General features: G+C 31.0%; 1 protein-coding gene across 2 annotated transcripts in view; it reads right to left on the reverse strand.

Annotated features, from left to right (window-relative positions):
• Positions 1 to 20,512, reverse strand: part of LOC139525923 (nuclear pore complex protein Nup153-like) — a 54,507-nt gene that overhangs the window by 25,900 nt on the left and 8,095 nt on the right. For both annotated transcript variants that reach the window (XM_071321132.1, XM_071321138.1), the window contains exons 2-11: positions 18,241 to 18,348; positions 17,521 to 17,791; positions 16,396 to 16,569; positions 15,042 to 15,154; positions 14,715 to 14,837; positions 13,869 to 14,000; positions 13,351 to 13,416; positions 12,967 to 13,035; positions 12,380 to 12,507; positions 9,850 to 10,159 (exon numbers count right to left, since the gene is read on the reverse strand). In XM_071321132.1, the coding sequence (XP_071177233.1) occupies positions 9,850 to 10,159; positions 12,380 to 12,507; positions 12,967 to 13,035; positions 13,351 to 13,416; positions 13,869 to 14,000; positions 14,715 to 14,837; positions 15,042 to 15,154; positions 16,396 to 16,569; positions 17,521 to 17,791; positions 18,241 to 18,348 (1,494 nt within the window). The remainder of the gene's footprint in view (positions 1 to 9,849; positions 10,160 to 12,379; positions 12,508 to 12,966; positions 13,036 to 13,350; positions 13,417 to 13,868; positions 14,001 to 14,714; positions 14,838 to 15,041; positions 15,155 to 16,395; positions 16,570 to 17,520; positions 17,792 to 18,240; positions 18,349 to 20,512) is intronic.

Below are 20,512 nucleotides of genomic sequence, written 5' to 3' on the forward strand. Positions count from 1 at the left end.
CACAAATATAATAGCAATATATAACATATAAATCTATAGATATTATCTAATCAATACATCTTTCTATTAGGAAGCAAATTTTTTTTTTTTTTTTTTTAAATATACAAATATAAAATAAAGAGTAAAGCAGTTTGAACACCGGAGAGAGAGAGATAGAAAGAGAAAGAGAGTGAGAGAGAATAGTGTGGTGAGTTTTCAATATAATGCATCTAGAAATTGAATTCTATTTTAGTATAGTAAATACAGCATTTTCATTTATAACATGTATATACATTTTTGTACTTAACAAAGCATGCTAAGTAATATATCAAAAGCATTCCATTCTCTGAGAAACTGATGTTCACATTTGTTTTTCATAGCAATATTTTTGTCCATTGCATACACATATTTTATCTTTTCTTTTACTGAGTTTATTGTCAGTTTTTTTTTTAAACATCTGGAATTATAAATATATTGCTTTATGGTAAGAAAAATAGTATTTTCTGCATTGCCTTTTGATATTTTTGCAGTGTTACCAAACAGAAAAACTTCTTTTGTAAAAAGTACACTAATTCCATTGGTTAGAAACCAATTTTCAATCTGTTCTAATAATAATTGTGTATGTTCACATTCCCAAAATAAATGTTCTAATGTTTCAATTTCTCTATTACAAAATGTACAATTTGGATTATCATAAATCTTAATTTTATGAAGAAATTTGTTTGTAGCTAAGATTCGATGATTGAATCTAAACTGTAGCCACTGTAACTTAGTATTATTTGTGACAACAAATGGCAGTTTATAAATTTTTTTCCAATGATTTTGATCAAAGCCAAAAATTTCAGTCCATCTTAACTGACTAGTGGGAACACTTCCATTTTTATTCAAAACAATATACATATCTTTAGATCCTTTTGAACTTTTAACAAGTCTTTTAATAGCAGATGGAATTAAAGGTAGTTCTAATTTGTGATTTTTTCCCACAAATGATTTTGATGCTTGATGTATAGCAGATATAATACTATTATATCTCATGAAATTCACATTTATCTGATACATTTCTTCTATCTTTTGATGAGAGAAAAAGGTCCCATCTTCATTTACAATATCATTTATAAATCTTATACCATTTTCAAACCAATCTTTATAAAAAATAGGTTTATTTGCTACCTTTATATTATTGTTAAGCCAGATTGGACTAGCAAGAAAGCATTCCCAACTGTCATATTCATCTTTTTCTCTAAGAAGTTGCCATGCTTTCAGAACATCTTGCCAAAATTTATTTTTGATATGTTGCTGTAATTTTTGGATATAAACACTTCCACAACCATAAAATTTTTCAAGTTCTACATGAACATTTGACAAAAAAATATTCTGCCATTTGTTGTCTGTTTTAAATAATCTCCTTATCCATGTACACTTCAGTGCTAAAATAAATGCACTAAGATTTATCATTTTGAGTCCACCATCTTCAATATCATTTTGTAAAACATCTCTCTTAATTCTATCAATTGGTGAACTCCATATAAAATTGTACATAAGTTGAATAACATTTTTTAAAATATCATCACTTGGATTTGGTAAGGATATAAACAAATGATTTAAAATAGGCAATATCAATGTCTTTACTACAGTAATTCTACCAATAACAGTAAGATTTCGTTTTGACCATTGTCTTATTACACCTTTAATTTGTACAATTTTTTCATCATAATTAATTTTTACAATTCTATCAAGATTAACATCAAAGCTTATACCTAGTACCTTAAAACATGTTTCTCCCCATGTAAGGTTTCTATTTTGGCATAATACCTCATTACTATACTTTTTATTTCCTATCCAAATAACTTGTGTTTTAGAAAAATTAATATTTAAACCAGATATATTTCCAAACCAATCTAATTCATTTAATGCTTCATTCAAAGATTCTTCTTTACCATCTAAAATAAGAGATGTGTCATCAGCAAATTGTGAAAGTTTGTGCTCAACTTGCGTAATTGTAATACCATTTATCTTATCATTATTTCGTATTTTTAATGCTAATATCTCAGCACAGAGAATAAAAATATAAGGCGACAAGGGATCCCCTTGTCTACAGCCTCGTTCTATAGAAAAAAATTCTGATAAATGTCCTCCCTGGTTTACAGCTGATTTGATATTGTTATAAAAAACTTTAACCCAATTAATTATTGATTCTCCAAAATTGAACAACTTCAAGACACTGGTTAAAAATTCCCAAGAAATCGAATCAAATGCCTTTTCGAAATCTATGAGCAGCAAAAGTCCTGGAATATCTTTTTCCTCAGTAAATTGCATAATATCATAAATTAAACGAAGATTTTCTCCAATATATCTCCCACTAATAAATCCAGTTTGATCGAAATCTATCAGTTTATCTAAAACTGTTTTAAAGCGTTTTGCTATAACTCCAGAGCCAATTTTATATACTGTATTTAATAAAGATATAGGTCGCCAATTTTTTAAGAAATGTCTAGGCTTATTTCCCTTCGGCAGGCATGTAATGATTCCTTGTTTTTGCGTAACAGATAGTTCACCAATCTCAGTACTGTAGTTCAAGGAGTTTACAACAAAAATTTTCAAATCTTTCCAAAAAAATTTAAAGAACTCTGTGGAGAAACCATCAGATCCTGGTGTTTTATTATTTTTCATATTTTTCAATATCAAACCAGCTTCCTCAATTGTTATTTCACCTTCAAGATTTTTTTTCTCATCATCAGTTAGTTTTTTTAATTTTATATCTTTCAATCCTTCTTTAAGTTTACTGAATTTATCTCCCTTTGACTTGTCTTTATTCTTGTACAAATTTTCATAAAAAGATTTTACTTCTTTTAAAATATCTTTTTGTTTTGAAATTACATCTCCATTTTCTTTTTCTACTTTTGGTATTATCTTATTTGTAAAATTTTTTGATTCTAGCCCACAAAAATAGCTAGTAGGTTTTTCACCCTCTTCTACCCATTGTATTCTTGATCGAATTATCTTCCCTTTAATTTTTTCTTTTCTTATATTTTCTAATTCACATTTTTTATTTTCCAAAATCTGTATTGAACCTTCATCTACCTTTTCTTCCAAAATAAGAATTTCATTTCTAAGATCTTTCTCTTGTTTTTCTTTTACCTTTTTCTTATAACTTGAATAAGATATAGTTTTACCTCTAATTTCCATCAACATTGTCTCAAGAAATAAGTGACTATTAATATTAAAATGGAGATCTTCATTATTCATGTCTTCAATTCTATCTATATCATAAATTACATATTGTTTTTTAACTTCTACTATTTTTTCTTTAACAATCTTTATATATTCTGGATCATACAATAATGAATTATTAAATTTCCACAATCCTCTACCTCGATCAAAAGGATTAAATTCTAGATTTAATACAACCATAGAATGATCAGAGCGATAGCTAGGCTCGATATTACAATTTTTCAAACAGCATAGTAAATCTTCAGATAAAAGAAAAAAATCTAGCCGTGCTTGTTTAAAGGGGGTTCTTTTTCTCCATGTGAAACGCTTCAAATCTGGGTAAAGTTCACGGAAAGGGTCAATGAGACACCTTTCCTGAATGATTTCTAAAACTTTCTCCCGAGCATTTGGGTTATTTACATGTAAATAATTATAATAGTCTATATCAGGGTTGAGAACAAGATTAAAATCACCACATATCATATAGCTATCATTACCAAAATCATCTATAATTGACATAATTTGATCATAAAATATAGGAGTATCTATATTTGGTCCATAAATAGTTACAAATGTAAAATGTAAAGTATCAACAACTAAGTCTAATACTAAATAGTTACCACCAACATCTTTTTTTTCTTTTAGGACCTTAAACTCAAAGTTGTTATTAAACATAACTGCTACACCTCTTGAATTTGAGCTATAAGATGAAAAATAACTATCATATCCCCACATAGCTCTTATATTATTTTCATTTTCACATAAGAAATGAGTATCTTGTAAACAGTAAATATTGTAATTCTTTGTTCTTAAATAGTTAAAAACATCTCTTCTTTTAACACTATCTCCTAAACCTTGACAATTAACAGTTAATACCTTCAGGGCACACATGATATGATGTCAGTAAATACACTAGCACATAATATGACCTTAAAAAAATCTAACAGTAATATCTGATTATTCTCAATGTGTGTAAAAATACTAAAGAAAAACATTTCACCAACATAAAGATGCATAAAAATGATAAACAGGATAACTCACCATAAACTAGACCAAAACAAAATGTAATGGAATGATATTGCAGAAATGCAATAATTAATAAAAAGAATAAAGGACTGGAAAGAAAAAGAAAGAGATAAAAACAAGAATTTAGCATCAAAATGGCAGACATTTTTGATTGAATTAATGTCAAAAAAAAAATTCTAGTTTTTTGCAGTATAATTGTTCTTTCAATTTTATATATCCTGTATATGATTTATCAGTTATGACATAGTCAACTATTTTACAAAGTGGAGACAACTTTTATAGTATTAAGATTTGTCCCATGAAAATAAGAATAGCACTTTTAACATGTTTAAAAAATAAATCAAAGTTCATCAAGACATAATGTGCATGTAACAATGAGAGTAAAGTACTAAGTTAACTACTTATTTCCTTTGTCTCAATCTAAGAAAAATGTCATCAAATATATTGAACTTCAGCTGCAGACCATCAGATGTCCTTCCATATACACCACAGTTGAAGTACCATACGTCGCTGAACCATTCAGTCTCATTTAGTCTTTTCATCAGTTCAATGTTCCTTTTGGAAATGTCATCATAGAATCTTACATGGTCTTGTAAATTCTTCTTTTCTCGCATCACTCTTCGTTTGACATCACTACTAAATAGTCTCACAATAAGAGGTTTTGGTCCTAATTTGTCAGATGGAATTCTATGGATGGCGACAACATCTCTTTCCTCAAGTTCAACATTCATGTCCCTTTTCACTTTACTAATAAAGTCCGCACGCAGATCTTGTCGCTCTCGCCATGGAAAGTTTATAACTCTTATGTTGTTTTTGCGAGAATATTGTTCATTGTAGTTGCTGCTGGTAATAGCTTCTCTTGTCAGTCGTTCATTTTGGTGTAGTTCTTTCTTTGTTGCAGATAGGCTTTTCATAGCTACCTCCGCTTTCTCCCTCAAGTTCTCATTTTCTATTGATAATGCATCTATTTTCTCTTGCATTTCCTCTATTACTTCTGATACTTTTTGATCAATTTTTGTCTCTATGGATGAAGTAAATTCTTTAAATAAATTCTTCACTATTGTAGTTACAATGACTTCTAGATCACTTGACTTAACAAGGTCTTTTGTTGCATTTTCAAGGTCTATCTTTTTTAATCCACCCTCCAGGTTTTGTTTAATTTCTTCTATGTCCCTTTGTATACTAATTATACCAGTCAGATCAACACTTGTATTTGATTCATTTGACACTTCAGAGTGAGTCCTTTTTGGTTGTTTATTAGGTTTTTCAGTTTTTTCTTTGTCAACTTTATCTAATTTTGCAGCTAGTAAAGTCTGAACAGTGTTTCCACATTTTCCACTTTTATTCACAGATTTGTTACTTGTAAGGCTGTTGCCTCCAGGCATATTGAATTAAATCCTTTGTTATCAAGTAAATATAATCAATAATAGGTGAACACTTGAATCCAAAAAAATGGTTTTCTGTAAAAATCACAAAAGTTCCACCAAATTTTTCTCATAAGTTGGCATCCAATGATTCAGCAAAATGTTATCTATAAGTCTATCCACTTTTCATCATGCAACAATTCATATAAAACACAAAAAACTGCAAAAAACTGGGAGCTGACTTTTTACAGTGTTTTCAGCTCGGCGGCCATCTTAATCCCTTAATAAAGCATTGTAAATGTTAATACTTTGAAGAATGAACTGGAATTGACCAAATTGTCAGATATTAATCATTTAATTTTAAAACGGATATATTCTGATCAAAGTACACGAATTTTAATGGAATGGTCCTTTTAAAAGAATACTTGTATAAATGTAAATGTTTTTCTACAATGTTAATAAAAAGTTATTCAATATTTAATGTGCAATTATACTAACTGGAACCCCCAGTTTCTCTGGTGCTGAGAGTGACTGGTTAATGATCCATATGCATTAAATACATCAAGCACTCACCATGCAGTTGTAATATGAGGCAGGCATAACCTGTGAATGGGGACGAAGTCTGTATGTATTATTTTCTTAATTCAATCATGTTGATAAAAGAAACCGAAATACCGTACGTAACGTTCCCGATTTTGGTTCTGTTGTTAGGGAATTAGCTGTGACGTTCTTTAAGTTATGACGTCATATTCGATGTAAACAAAAGAAATGCTTTCATCAGGTAACGTAACGTTTTTTTTCATATCAAACAATTATTAAAATTGAATTTGTATTGAGATCCAATCTTATGTTTTACTAGACTGATAAATATAAAAAAAATCAAAGTCTCATGCAAACAAGACAGATTTCTGCGCAAATGCGGGAAAACCGGAACAGGAACTAGATCTGAAAAAAAACGTTAACGATTTTGAGTTCATTAGTACAATGAAAAAATCGGGAAATTTTCCCAGATTTTTTTTTTTTTTTTTTTCATTAATTTTTCTACCGTAATTGGGGACTTCGTCCCCATATTACTAAGCCAGAAAGCACACTACAGAGGGTGATTAAGGATTAAAAGGTGCATATATAATAGCAGTGAATATATCTAGCAGAACACAATAGAGAAAAAAAGAGCAGATATTCACATATAAAAGAATATATTAGAGGTGAAGGTTATAGCAAGTGACACATAAATGCATGCATATGCAGAGATAAAAGATGTACGAGGCTCCCAACATTCATACTATTATATAAACATCCAAAAGTTTTTTCCAGAAAAAAATAAAATAATATACCTACCTACCTACCCACATAAAAAAATCTGGGTAGGAGAATGGCAAACAAACAATATTTTAATTTAGGCCTAAGCCATTTCAATTGATATTTTATACATGTAGTACATGTTTTTCTATTTCAGGAAAGGGTGAAGGTTGGTTCCTATTAAAACTTTTATAACCCTCTTGCTGCCATTTGTTTTTCAAGGTTGCATATTGTACATGTGTGCTAAAAAATATGACAGCTTGACGTCTTTGACGTAAGTTTAAGATGTCCAACAATATGCAATAATGTCTGTAACACTTGGGACCCATTGATGAAACATATAACCATGTTTGATCTTTAGATTTTCATTTGAAAAACATACATCACCGTGGATCCGGAGAAGTTTGCATAAATAAAAACATGGACATATATATGTGTCCCTTCGGCACAGTCGGTGTGGACAGTGACATGTGTCCCTCCGGCGGCAAGAGGGTTAAACCCACTGCATTTGTTTGCACCTGTCATATGTCAGGAACCATGGTTAACTTTTACAAGTTGTGACTAAGATATGGAGAGTTGTCTCATTTGCACTCATAGCACATCTATAATACTAAAATTATGAGGTCCAATTTGTCAGCCGTCATCACGTAAAAATGATGAATCAAAGAATTCGACTTTATATATAACTAATATAGTACAAAGGTATAGATTAAAAATTACACCACTCCAGGCCCTTTTGTTTTCCACGTAATTAATATTGCCAATAATTAAGAAGTTCCGGGTTGAGTCCGATACTGATACCAATAGTATATTTACATGTTACCTATTACCTTATCTGTACGTTCCGCATCTGACAGGCGCACCACCAAAAGGTGTATTCAGGATTAATATGCTATATACAGGGGTCATATTCACAGGGTAATGTTGACACTACTAAATTGTCAAATTGTTACCTATTGTAATGTTTTAATCAATAAGACTTTCTAAGATAACAATACGAATACTAAACCAGATGCTCCGCAGGGCGTAGCTTTATACGACCGCAGAGGTTGAACCCTGAACAGTTGGGGCAAGTATGGACACAACATTCAAGCTGGATTCCGCTCTAAATTTGGATTGTGATTAAATAGTTGACACAGCATAGGTTTCTGACACAGAATGAATGTATTCAAATGAACTTAAAAATTTTATTTTCTCTTAGAGCAATTCACTATGCTGTTGAATATTAATCCTCTCAAAAAAATGTTTGAAGAAATTTTCTTTTTATTTATGAAATTTCAAATGAGAAAAATTGAACCCAATTTTTTAATCACATCCCCCTTTCCATTATTCCAAAACTAATTTCAATTAAAATATTCTAATGGAGTTTGCAACAATTACTACTCATTTAAATACATCATAAAATATTAAGATGTAAAAAAACTGCTTGTTAACACTGAATGGTAAAGATTATTTAAATTTATCAGTTGGTAGTAAAAAGTGAATATACATTGTATATTGTATATAACAAAGATTTAAGTTGATTCTGGACAAAGAAAGATAACTCCAATTAAAAAAATTCTTGCAATAAGATATTTCTTGCTTACTATTCTGGACAAAGAAAGATAACTCTTAATTAAAAAAAATTTGCTATTTCACAATATTGTGAAATTAGATATTTCTTGCCATTGCACAATACTGTGCAATTGAAAAGACTTGCTATTGCACAATACTTAATATAATAATTTTAGATCCTGATTTGGACCAACTTGAAAACTGGGCCCATAATCAAAAATCTAAGTACATGTTTAGATTCAGCATATCAAAGAGGCTCAAGAATTTGATTTTTGTTAAAATCAAACTTAGTTTAATTTTGGACCCTTTGCACTTTAATTTAGACCAATTTTAAAACTGGACCAAAAATTAAGAATCTACATACACAGTTAGATTTGGCATATCAAAGAACCCCAATTATTCAATTTTTGATGAAATCAAACAATGTTTAATTTTGGACCTCGATTTGGGCCAACTTGAAAACTGGGCCAATAATCAAAAATCTAAGTACATTTTTAGATTCAGCATATCAAAGAACCCCATGGTTTCAATTTTTGTTAAAATCAAACTAAGTGTAATTTTGGACCCTTTGGACCTTAATGTAGACCAATTTGAAAACGGGACCAAAAATTAAGAATCTACATACACAGTTAGATTCGGCATATTAAAGAACCCCAATTATTCAATTTTGATGAAATGAAACAAAGTTTAATTTTGGACCCTTTGGGCCCCTTTTTCCTTAACTGTTGGGACCAAAACTCCCAAAATCAATACCAACCTTCCTTTTATAGTCATAAACCTTGTGTTTAGATTTCATAGATTTCTATTTACTTATACTACCGCTATGGTGCGAAAACCAAGAAAAATGCTTATTTGGGTCCCTTTTTGGCCCCTAATTCCTAAACTGTTGGGACCGAAACTCCCAAAATCAATACCAACCTTCCTTTTGTGGTCATAAACCTTGTGTTTAAATTTCATTGATTTCTATTTACTTTAACTAAAGTTATTGTGCGAAAACCAAGAATAATGCTTATTTGGGCCCTTTTTTGGCCCCTAATTCCTAAACTGTTGAAACCAAAACTCCCAAAATCAATCCCAACCTTTCTTTTGTGGTCATGTATTTGAGTATGGGGAGACCATAAGTCAATAGCATTATATTTTAAAAGATTTTAATAAAATGAAGTATTTTTCTTGTGAGAAAGTATTATTTCATGTTTTATAGTAAAATTTAGCAATTTCATTGCATAAAACAATTTTATATCTAAGGGTTAAACCAAAAGGACCAAATGACTTGAGCTTTAAGATTTATTTTTAAATTAAAATCAGGTAGATATTTTATTATATAAAACATCTGTGAATCAGAAGTCTATGTGAATAACTTCCAAATAATAAATTTTAACACAATAAACAAGGCTTGTGTATTTAGTATTCTACAAACCATCTTAGGTGGACCTGTAGGTGTATCTGTAGGCGTAACAGGCATTTTCTGTATAGGTGTTGAGAAGGTGTACGCTTGACTAGACAAATCTTTTGTTGTACGCTGAGGTGTAGACTTTGGCATATTGAAATTAAAAGTAGGCATGTCTTTGACTGGCAGTGTGAACTCTGTCCTTAACTGCGGCATTTCATAGGGCTCATCTTCATCTTCATCTTTTCTAGAGGCAACATGATGAGATGTAAACTTTTTGCTCTTCATTTTACCTCCCTGAGTATTAGTTGAGGACATTCCAGGATCTTTTTGAGAAGATCTATGTGAAAGAAATACATTATGCATAATATAGAATAAAACAATTTTTACAAAAAGACTGCAGAAAAAAGAAATTTTGTCCTGCCCTGTTCTGCCAATATAGACATCATCATATTAATCAAAGAGCTGAAGAGCTCTGAGGAAAAAGATGGCCATTACTTCAATTTTTAGGGGGGTATCTTTTGATAGTCTACATACAAAGAATAAGCAAAAGAACAGCTAGAAAATATAGAAAGGCTAACAATAATGAAACTAATTGTTGTTTATTGTTATTTCATTTCCTTAGTCAAGAATTCATCATAGAGACAATTTGGACCAATGAGATCTGCACCTTCTAAATCAAAACATTTGATTAAAGTTGGGATTTAATTATCTAAAATTCAATTGAATTTAACAACTACTACAATATATTTTAGAATTTTAATTATGTACAACTGAACAGCAGGCTAAGACCATTCTCAATTTTTTGTGACAGTATTCTCAAGAAAGTGAGGACTGAAAAATCTATTCAGTTTTAATTTTCCTTTGATAAAGTTCCCAGTTACAACTCTCATCACAGGGATACATGTACTAATAAAATCAAATATGATTGATATAAGCTGTCTGAAGTTTGTTTCCAGATCCCACATTTTGATATATCTGTAAAATTCATGAATAAATAGCTTTAAACGACAAAAAGCAATATTAAAAAAAAAAAAAAAAAAAAATGATCACTACAATAAGGCCATAGTTATTATATTTTTAGTTTTACGAAATTTTTTGACAAAACCAATGGGTAGGAGGACGAAAAAAAAAAAAAAAAAAAACTGCTGCAGCTGATTTTTTTTTTAATACCAACCGTCAATATCAAAAAATTTTTTTTTTTTATTTCACCAGGAGATTTTCTACTAGTGTAACAACTATATTTTTTTTCTTGACAAGGTTTGAATTGAAAATCAATGTGCAACAACTTACTAAATCACCAAGAGCATAAATTTAGATTCTTTCATGCAGTTATGAACTATAGTTTTTTTTTTTTTTGCATGAAAAACACTGGGTCGGAGGAGAAAAAAAAAATAAAAATCAACATTTTTGATTTTATTTTTTTTCCTATTTGGCAAAAATTAGGGTAGAAGGGTTCGTAAAACTAAAAATAAAAAAACTACGGCCTAATTATGTTGGTACGCAAAATTATTTTTTAATTGATGACTACTTATCATATATATATACTTAATGTGACATTTTTAGTGTTAAGATCCATTAACTTTCATTTTAGTGGGTAATTACTCATCAATTGAGATGCTCCTTAATTGGAGAAAGATTCTAAAAAACATAACTTTACAGAAAGAATGAAAACTGCAGTTGCTCTCCCCAATCTCAATAGGTATAAACTACAAAAAGCAACATTTAATTGTTTACCGAGAAAGTTGACCTACAAATTATCTGATTATAGCCTCAGATTAAAGCATTGCATGTTGGTGTGTGAATGATCTACACTACAGCAAACATCATTAGGTTTACATTTAACAAATACGGATTTTAAATTAGTATACAAATACTGTGAATGATTTTCATAATGAATAAAGGATATCCCTGTGTGGCATTCCAACAATGACGTCACTTGGTTAGATATATTTAGAATATTTCGTAATACTGATTTTTCCGGACTGTAAAAGAAACGTTTATAGGGTAAGGGAAAGCTCAATATACGATAATTTCACGAGAAACAGAAGGGAAATGTGTAAAAAATGTATTTAAAGTCAATCTGTTCTCCTTGTCGTCAATTTCAGTACGACATTTTGAGGGGATTTCCAAACTATCAAAACAAAATGATTGACGTGAGGGAATGATACTCTGGCCAACCCCATTAGGGAATTGACGGCTTGAAGCTGTCTTTCCCCAAAAACTCAGCCAGTTAGTTTTTAATCTTTTAACAATGTTCTGCACAAACAGTAGTAAACTGATATAAATCCTATTTAACACTACACCAAATTTCTTTCAGTAAAATTCTTGAAGCAGTCATTTATATGGCTCACTGTGGACCCATTAAAGGTTCTCAACAGAAAATTATTTTGAGAACTATGTGGTCTTTCTAAGGAGCGATATAGAAAGGCTCAAAGGAATACTATTATTGTTAAATCCTGAATGCATCACACCAGTTTTATAATTTCTTTTATAATCAATAATTTTTCTTTGGATTTTACATAGATGCAATAATTAAAATCATTTAAATAAAACCTACCCAGGTAACTGATAACTGCCTGTAGTTTCAGTGCTTTCTCTTGTTGGTACAAATCTCTGGAGATTAGCAGCAATAGAAGCTGATCCTGGAGTACTCACTCTTTGTAATGGTGGACCTCTATTTGGAGTCTACAAATTATACAAAATCATCGAAAACTGATGTTAATTTCTCATACTAACAATGAGAATATAATGAGGTATACATGGAATATTTCTACACCATTCAATCTTTATTTTATAAGACCAAAAAAAATTATATGTCTGTTTACGTTACCCAACCTACCCTACTTTTGAGCGCAGACCCTTAGTCATTTTATTTCTGTCAGAGAGTGAAAAATAAACTGAACTTGTATCACACGACAAGACGAAACCGCATGACTCAAATTAATGTCTCAATAAATAAATTGAAAAAATCAAATAAAACGGAAATACCGACCTTCCTACCCTATTTTTTTTAAAGTATGTAACCTTAAACAGACATATATTTTTTTTGTGCCTAATGTGTCAAAGCTCTCTCCTTTTAAAATATGCAAAAAAATTGCATATTTAAAAAAAATGATTAATAATTAAAATATATTTTATATTTACCTGCAATTCTCTTGATGAATTCATGTAAGATCCAATACTATGTCTTGTTGGTCTTCTATATACTGATGGCTGAAATTTGAAAACCTTATATCAATATAGATTGATTGATTATTTGTTGTTTGTTTACATGCTTGGCTAGTGGCAGATAGAATTTATACCTCTTCAGGACAAAAACTAATTAACGTTAATACAATTAATAGACCCTGCGATGTGGGCCGTTTACATTGGAATACCATTGAACAATGACTAGATGTTTGGTCTTACAACAATTGTCTCATTGGTAATCCTACCACATCTCCTTATTTTATAGTTTCTATCCCATTATGATTTGTTAATATACCTTTACTTTCTGATGTGAAAATTTTCGCAATAACTTAAACTTACAGTAAAGGAAAACGATGAACTCAAGCTCTGCATTACTGTATCATCAACTGGTATTTTCCTCGCATCCTATCAAATAAATTAACCATATATTTGTATTTCAAAAAATTCAATGGGTATGTACTTTGTAACCTTAATAAACATAAATTTAAAGAATATAATGTAATTTGGAAGAACAATATAACCAGTCATATGATTATTTTAATATATTTTAAGACGTGACAGTATTATTTAACTTACCTGGTGACACTGTTTAGAGAGCAGACCAATAGGTTAAACAAGTGCAGGCTTTGGACTTGAATAATGTCGACACAAAACAAATCATCAGGCCAAAGTGACTTAACTTTTGATTTGAATTAAATAAGAAAGCTATCTGACATTGAAAATTAAATAGGCTAATTGACAAATCATTAAATCCATGTTATCAGAATCGTTTTATTTCTCATAAACTTAAAAAAACAATTTCTTCCAATTTAATTTTGTTAATTGAATGAAGAATGATGTCTGTTAAGAATACTCACTCCAAGAGGTGTTGTCATTTTTTCCAATGTTTCCAATATCTTTCTAGCTGTTCCACTAGTGGTAGCAGAACCAGCAAATGAATTGTTCAAAGGCTTGGCCTTCATTTTCTGGCGTACTGGAAATGGTGATGACTGAAGACACAAAGAAGAAAAAGAAAAATTGATTTTTGTTTGAGATACACCTCTCAAAGATTCATCAATGATTAAATTTCCAGACATGAAAAAAAAATAATCAAGACAAAGAAAGGCGCATTCTTTTTTTTTCAATCTCCTGAAGTTCACCAACAATCAGCCTTTTATATGAATTTCAGTTATTTTAAATTAGCTTGTCAAGTCTATTCTAATTCAGAACTATATGTTGACAGACATTCCATACATTACTTCATTTATGCTAAGTTCAGTTGCCTGGACATGTTGAGATACAAATTCCACTTTGTCAGAATTTTGCCCAGTTTTGAGAAGAACTGGTGACAGATTTCCAGTGATTAGATTATCTCAGACTGGCCTATTTAGTGATATGAGCTAAGATAAAGATAGTAAACAATGAATATTGTGTGATGGCCAGTGTTCTCCCCAGGGTCTTTTAGCATCATGGTAATGTGATGCTATATTTCTGAATGTGATGCTATCTGAATTGATATTCTTATAGATTGTGTTATGGATGTGATGCTATAACTTTTAGAAACAAGATGGTATTTTGAATTTCTTTGATTACCAGGATGGTTTATGAAATATCTGGGGAGAATCCTGATGGCAATAGCTCAAAATGACAATTACAAACAGGCAAGCAGTCAGTAATACATGCTGTAGTCCCGATTACAAATTATTACACCATTAAATACATACCACATATGGAGCAGTTGTGTTTAAACTTTGTCGTCTTTGTGATGAGGCTCCACCAAATGTTGTTCTTCCAGGATAAAATGCTGATTCGTTCAACCTATCATGTGACAAGGAAGAATTGTTTCCCTAAAAAATCAGGAAAAGATATTAGAAAAAGACATGTTTTTGATTTAGATTATATTAAAGTTGATTGCACAGAAATAGAAAATGTTGGGTATTTTTTAAAGGAAATAGTTTTTAAATTTCAACTTGAACATCGGGATACTACAATTTTAAACAGATAATTTAATTAGACACAACATATGAAGCAATATTTTCAGATATACTTACAGGTGCTGGTGACCCAAACAAGGAAACATCAAAGCTAGGTTTTCCTACAAGTGCTGGCTTCTTTGGTCTCTTAGTATTGTACTGTGCTGTCCAAGTAAGAGACTTTCCTAATCCTGCAAAATATCAATTAATAAGCAAACTTAGTTTTATGTATCCCCATGTGCACACTTGTGTCAATAAGCTGTTATAATTGAATAACGACAGACTTGTCTTCAAACTGAAGGCCATATCCTTTACGTGGAAGTCCTTTGAATCTTTAATACTGTTGATTCATTAATATTCGTTGGTTATCAAATTTGATTGATTTCATGGGTACAGAAGAACTACAAATTTAGTTGTTCAACGAATAAATCCTTTTCTAAAGGAAAGAATACAGATTTTGCCAAAACGACAAAAATAAATATCCACGAATAGGCAAGTGTGAACTATTTCCGGAAACTTTTTCTTTCCAAACAATCTAAATGGGACAATATCCCTAATGCGCCTTGAAATGAGGAACTCAAAAGTCACGTGTAAACAAAAAATCTCTGTGTAGTGATATTTGACACATTTCCATGATAAACAAATGACTAAGCTGAACCATTTGTGTTAATTTAGAAAGTAAGGGAACACAGATTAAATGTGTAAAAACTATGGAGCCATTAAATGTGTTCAAAGTATTAAATTTTTAAAGAACTTATTGTGTCAAAAATGGGATTTTTTACCTTGAGGAGCTACATCGCAAAAGGATCCTCGGGGTTTGCTAATTTACGAAAAAATGAATCACACTTCGTACCCCGAAAATTTAACCACATATGTAAAAATGTCTCAGCTTCGAAACAAGCCATCATACATATACAAGTTTATGATATGGCCTGAGCAACAGAAGAAAACGTTACCATTACCGCCTATGTAGAAACAATTGCGCATATTGCTCCAAATATACATATTGATAAATTAGAATTTCATATATACTTATTTATTTAAGGTTGAAAATGAAATATTTATAATACAGTTTAGACAAATTGTATTGTATTATAATATTGTTAAACAGAGAGAAATCCTGGATTTCTTGTTAAAATAAAGACATCCTTCACTAGAATGCTGGACTAGTGAAGTAAATTGTTAACAGCAAGCAATATATTGTTGAATAAAAAAAAAAAACAACAAAAAAAACGTATGCAAGTTTTTCTTGACCCATGAAAATAAATGAATCCACATTACTTGTCAAGGTAAGATCCATTTTAGCTTTACCGTAATAATTTGTGCTGTGTATTATAATTTTGTCTTAACCCCCCCCCCCCCCCCCAAACCCATTCAACTGTTAGTCTGTTACAAGACTGGTGTAAAAAATGAATAGTTTACATAAACATACTGTTAGGTAGCTTGTCACTGGAGTCAACAAGTTTATCCTTGATGCTGTCGATATCACTTTCGTTTAATTCTAATGTAACTCTATCTTTCAGTACTGTACTGGGTGGGTGTGGTATCATTGAGGAACATCCACTGGTAGACTTAGAGTGATCACTTCTGTCTGACATGTTGTCATCTGAAAATATAAGTTTCTTGTAATGGGTACCGTATTTATTCTACTTAAAGCCCCCTTCTAATTAACGCCCCCTACCGAAAATAGTGTGTTCAGAACTTTTGACTTCTAATAAACGCCCCCATTTTGTAGTTAAAAAAATTAATTTTCGCTAACTTCTATGGCCTCTTTGTCGTATGCTGAAACGTTAGCCAACATTTCCTCATCCATTTGGACATTTTCCACATCGAACCCCTCAAAGGATCATGATCATCATCGTGGTCATTTTGAAATAAATGATCTTCGCTTCCGTCCAACTCATTCGAGATCCCACACTTTTTAAACGATTATTATTAGATGAGGTCACATTACCGATAAACGCTATTTATAGATTATGGAGACAATAAGAAACATGTGTATGTTACTATAGTCTGTTTCAACAAAATTCAGGTAAAGGTCAATGAAGAAAGGTACGAAATTTGTTTCTCTAATTGACGTCCCCCTTTCGGAAATTGTCTTCGCCCCCGGGGCGTTTATTAGAATAAATACGGTATGTATCTCATTACAGTTGTTGCTTGAAATGCTCCCTTTGGGACATTGATAAGAAAGATAAACATTTGATTTGATTAACATCTAAAAATATATGCACATTATTCTTCAAAATAATAGTCAAATCAATTGTGATCTTTTGTAATTGAAATACATTACATAACAATTGAAGAAAATTTTGAAAAAAAAGTATAAAGTTAGATTTTTGGTTTAAAGAAGTGTGCCTGTACTCTAATTTTTCATTTTGTTTTCAAAAATTTATTTGACTTCAAAACCTGTAAAGATAATTTGATCTCCCACATCTTTGTGATTCCAAGCACAACAAATTATCACTTCGTTTCTCAACTTTACTAACAATTAAATCCTTTTAAAATTAAATATTAAAGTATAAACAGCTATAATGTAAACGCAATTCACCAGTCATACCATTGTCCACATGATGGTAATGATGTTCATACATTTTCTCTGGTATCAAAGGAAGTTGTGATGATGTAAATCCTGCCTGCAGAGAGAACTGATCAGGTTTAAAACTTTGACTAACTTCTCCTGACCTGGTATGTGCTATTACTGTAGATTGTGGAGGAGCCATGAGTTGGCTAGGTAAACCATTTCTTTTTTCTAATGAGACAAAAACTGGAGCAGGCCTTTTATCATTTTGTTGTTTAGTTCTTCCGTGAATAGGTGAGGATGCAGGAACCTACAAGAAATAGTACAAACGCATTATTGAAATATATTTTTGTGTGGAATAACATGGCAGCTAAATTGTTAACATGAAAAATACCATATGTTGTATTTAAATATGACATCTTGTACTATCCTGCTACAACGAAAAATTTAAACTGGACACTGATATAGGATACATGTATATACTTAGTGTTTCAAGGATATAAAAACTTTTAACTTTAATAAATTCATTTGCAACTGTCACTCTCCTGTCTGATCACTTATTTCTTAACAATACATGTACTGCATGCAATTAATTCAACAAATTGCTACAATGCATTGTTTTACACATATTGTTTCATGACCATACATATATCCATCAACTACATTTAGTCTAGAATCATGTGTCAAATCATAAATAATAAGAATAATTTAGACCATGCATGATCTAGCTCTGTCTATAAAGCTCACATATTTGTTTACCTCAGACTTTGTTTCATCTTTCTCAGTAGTTTCATCCGATTTCTTATTGTTGACAAAACTGGACAACCAAGATGGTGTGATCAGGTCTTTCACTTTTCCCAATAGAGACTACAATAAACGAGAATTTGTTTTGGCAATTTTGATTGCTTAGTTCTAGCATTTCATAAAAATATGCATTCCTCATGAGCAAAATAATCAAAACAAAGGCAGTAATGACTAACCAAGCTTATATAATGATAAATCCATTGCTAAAACTTAATATAGTGACAAAGAACTGTTTTCACTGTAGGTGTGAAATACAAGTGACAGGTGTAAAGTAGACTAGTTATAGCTATATTAACAAGATTATTGGCCATGGATTAGTTACTCAACCTTCCTTGATCTCTTGGATAATTATGATCATCATAATATTTGTGAGGGTTAGTGTAGAGCAACTCTATGGAGTTGACTTACTTCCGGTTGAACATGGCGGCATGTGCAATCCCCGCTAAAGAATTTTAAGATCAACATAGGGCATTAGAGTGATTAGACCAGCCCCTATCCATATCCATTAGTCTCAAACATTTATTGAAGTCTAAGCTGAAAAACTGTTCATATTTAAAGGTTATCCGACCATTATACATATATATATTAACATTATATATTACGGTACAACTAATTACCAAAAACACCATCAAACATGTCATCATTCGAAGAATTTCTAAATCAAAACAATGAAAAATGGCTGAATAATGAAGAAGAAACATACGAAAACTATCCCAAATCATGTGTTCCATTAGTTCTAAATTCCTGTTCAGGAAAAAAGGCCAAAAAATGTATGTTTGATAAACTTGACACATCTATATATGAAAGCAGTGCTCGAATGGTTGCATTCAAAACCTCCACACAACGTGTACACCCTTGGATTCGGGCAATGTGGTTATTTTATTATGAATACTTAGGCATACAAAATTCCTATGATGTAAAATGGTCTACAGAGCCTACTTCCTGGCGACCAACCAGTAAAGTACAACTTAAAAAAATTATGACTGAAGTGTCAAAAATTGAGGACAGTTCAGCAAACGAAAATCTAACTCAGTTTATGATCACCATATATCCTACCACTGGTTTAATTGAAGTGCAGGGAAATGCTTATCAGTCATTTGTAACTAATGATTTTCCTTTATTACTCAAGTGTGTCAACAAAATGATAATCAATCAACAATTCACAAGCACGGACACAGATGACCCAAATAACAATGTTAATATTGATCAAGAGGAAACTGTATTGAAAACAGTACAAAACAAAATTGTCAAAAACTCTGACACAATAAAATCTTCAGATACAACAAATGTGAAGGAATCCCAATTACTTAAAACATTAGAACAGTCAACACAAGTGAATGATTCAACATTAAACACTTCAATACAGTCACCCGACTCAATTTTTATCCTAGAAGACAACTGTGTCAAAGCCATTGACAAAATTGAAACAGTATTAATAAAGAATGTTAATGAAAAACTTTCTGTAGTAATAAAAACTCACACAATGGCATTAGAAGAGCAATCAATCATGCTAAAGCAATGTATGGCTGAAATTCAAAACAAGCAGGTTAATGCTACATTAGAAAAAAAGGGACAAACAAGTTTAGAATCAGAAAACATTAAATTAAAGAGTAGGATTGATGCTTCACAATTAAAGATAGAAACATTAAACAACAGCATACAACATTTAAGATCAGACTACGAATTAAAGTTAGAAATGTCAAAATCTGAAATAAGTCATCTCAGACAAGATAATCAAAATCTTAAAGTCAAACTCAGTGGAACTCAGAACGACTGTCAAGCCGAAATTGACCACCTTCGTTATATCATTAAAAGTAAGAATGAAGAAATAGAACGGCTTGAAGGGACAGCGAAGGCACTTAGAGAAACAATTGACCAACAGCAAGACGCAATTATATCCATAAAGATGCAACCACTACCTCAAAGAAGCTATGATTCTTATGATAATTTCCAAAATGTAGCTTCTACATCAAAAGCTAAGGATGTAAATAAATCCCCAAATAAGGTGGAAACAATTCCTAAAAACAAGAACCTCGATACGGTGAATAAACCAAAGTCAGATGTCAATCAGAAACCTAAAGTCATTATTGTGGGAACCTCTAATACAAGTCGTTTAAACACAAATTTCTTATCCAAGAATTTCACCACAACTAAATACACAGCTTTCCACTTAGAAGACACAGCAAAAACTATAGAGGAACTCAAATTATCTCCAGCACCTAATGTT

The sequence above is a fragment of the Mytilus edulis genome, chromosome 1 (assembly GCF_963676685.1).
Source record: "Mytilus edulis chromosome 1, xbMytEdul2.2, whole genome shotgun sequence".
In the NCBI taxonomy this organism is placed as follows: domain Eukaryota; kingdom Metazoa; phylum Mollusca; class Bivalvia; order Mytilida; family Mytilidae; genus Mytilus; species Mytilus edulis.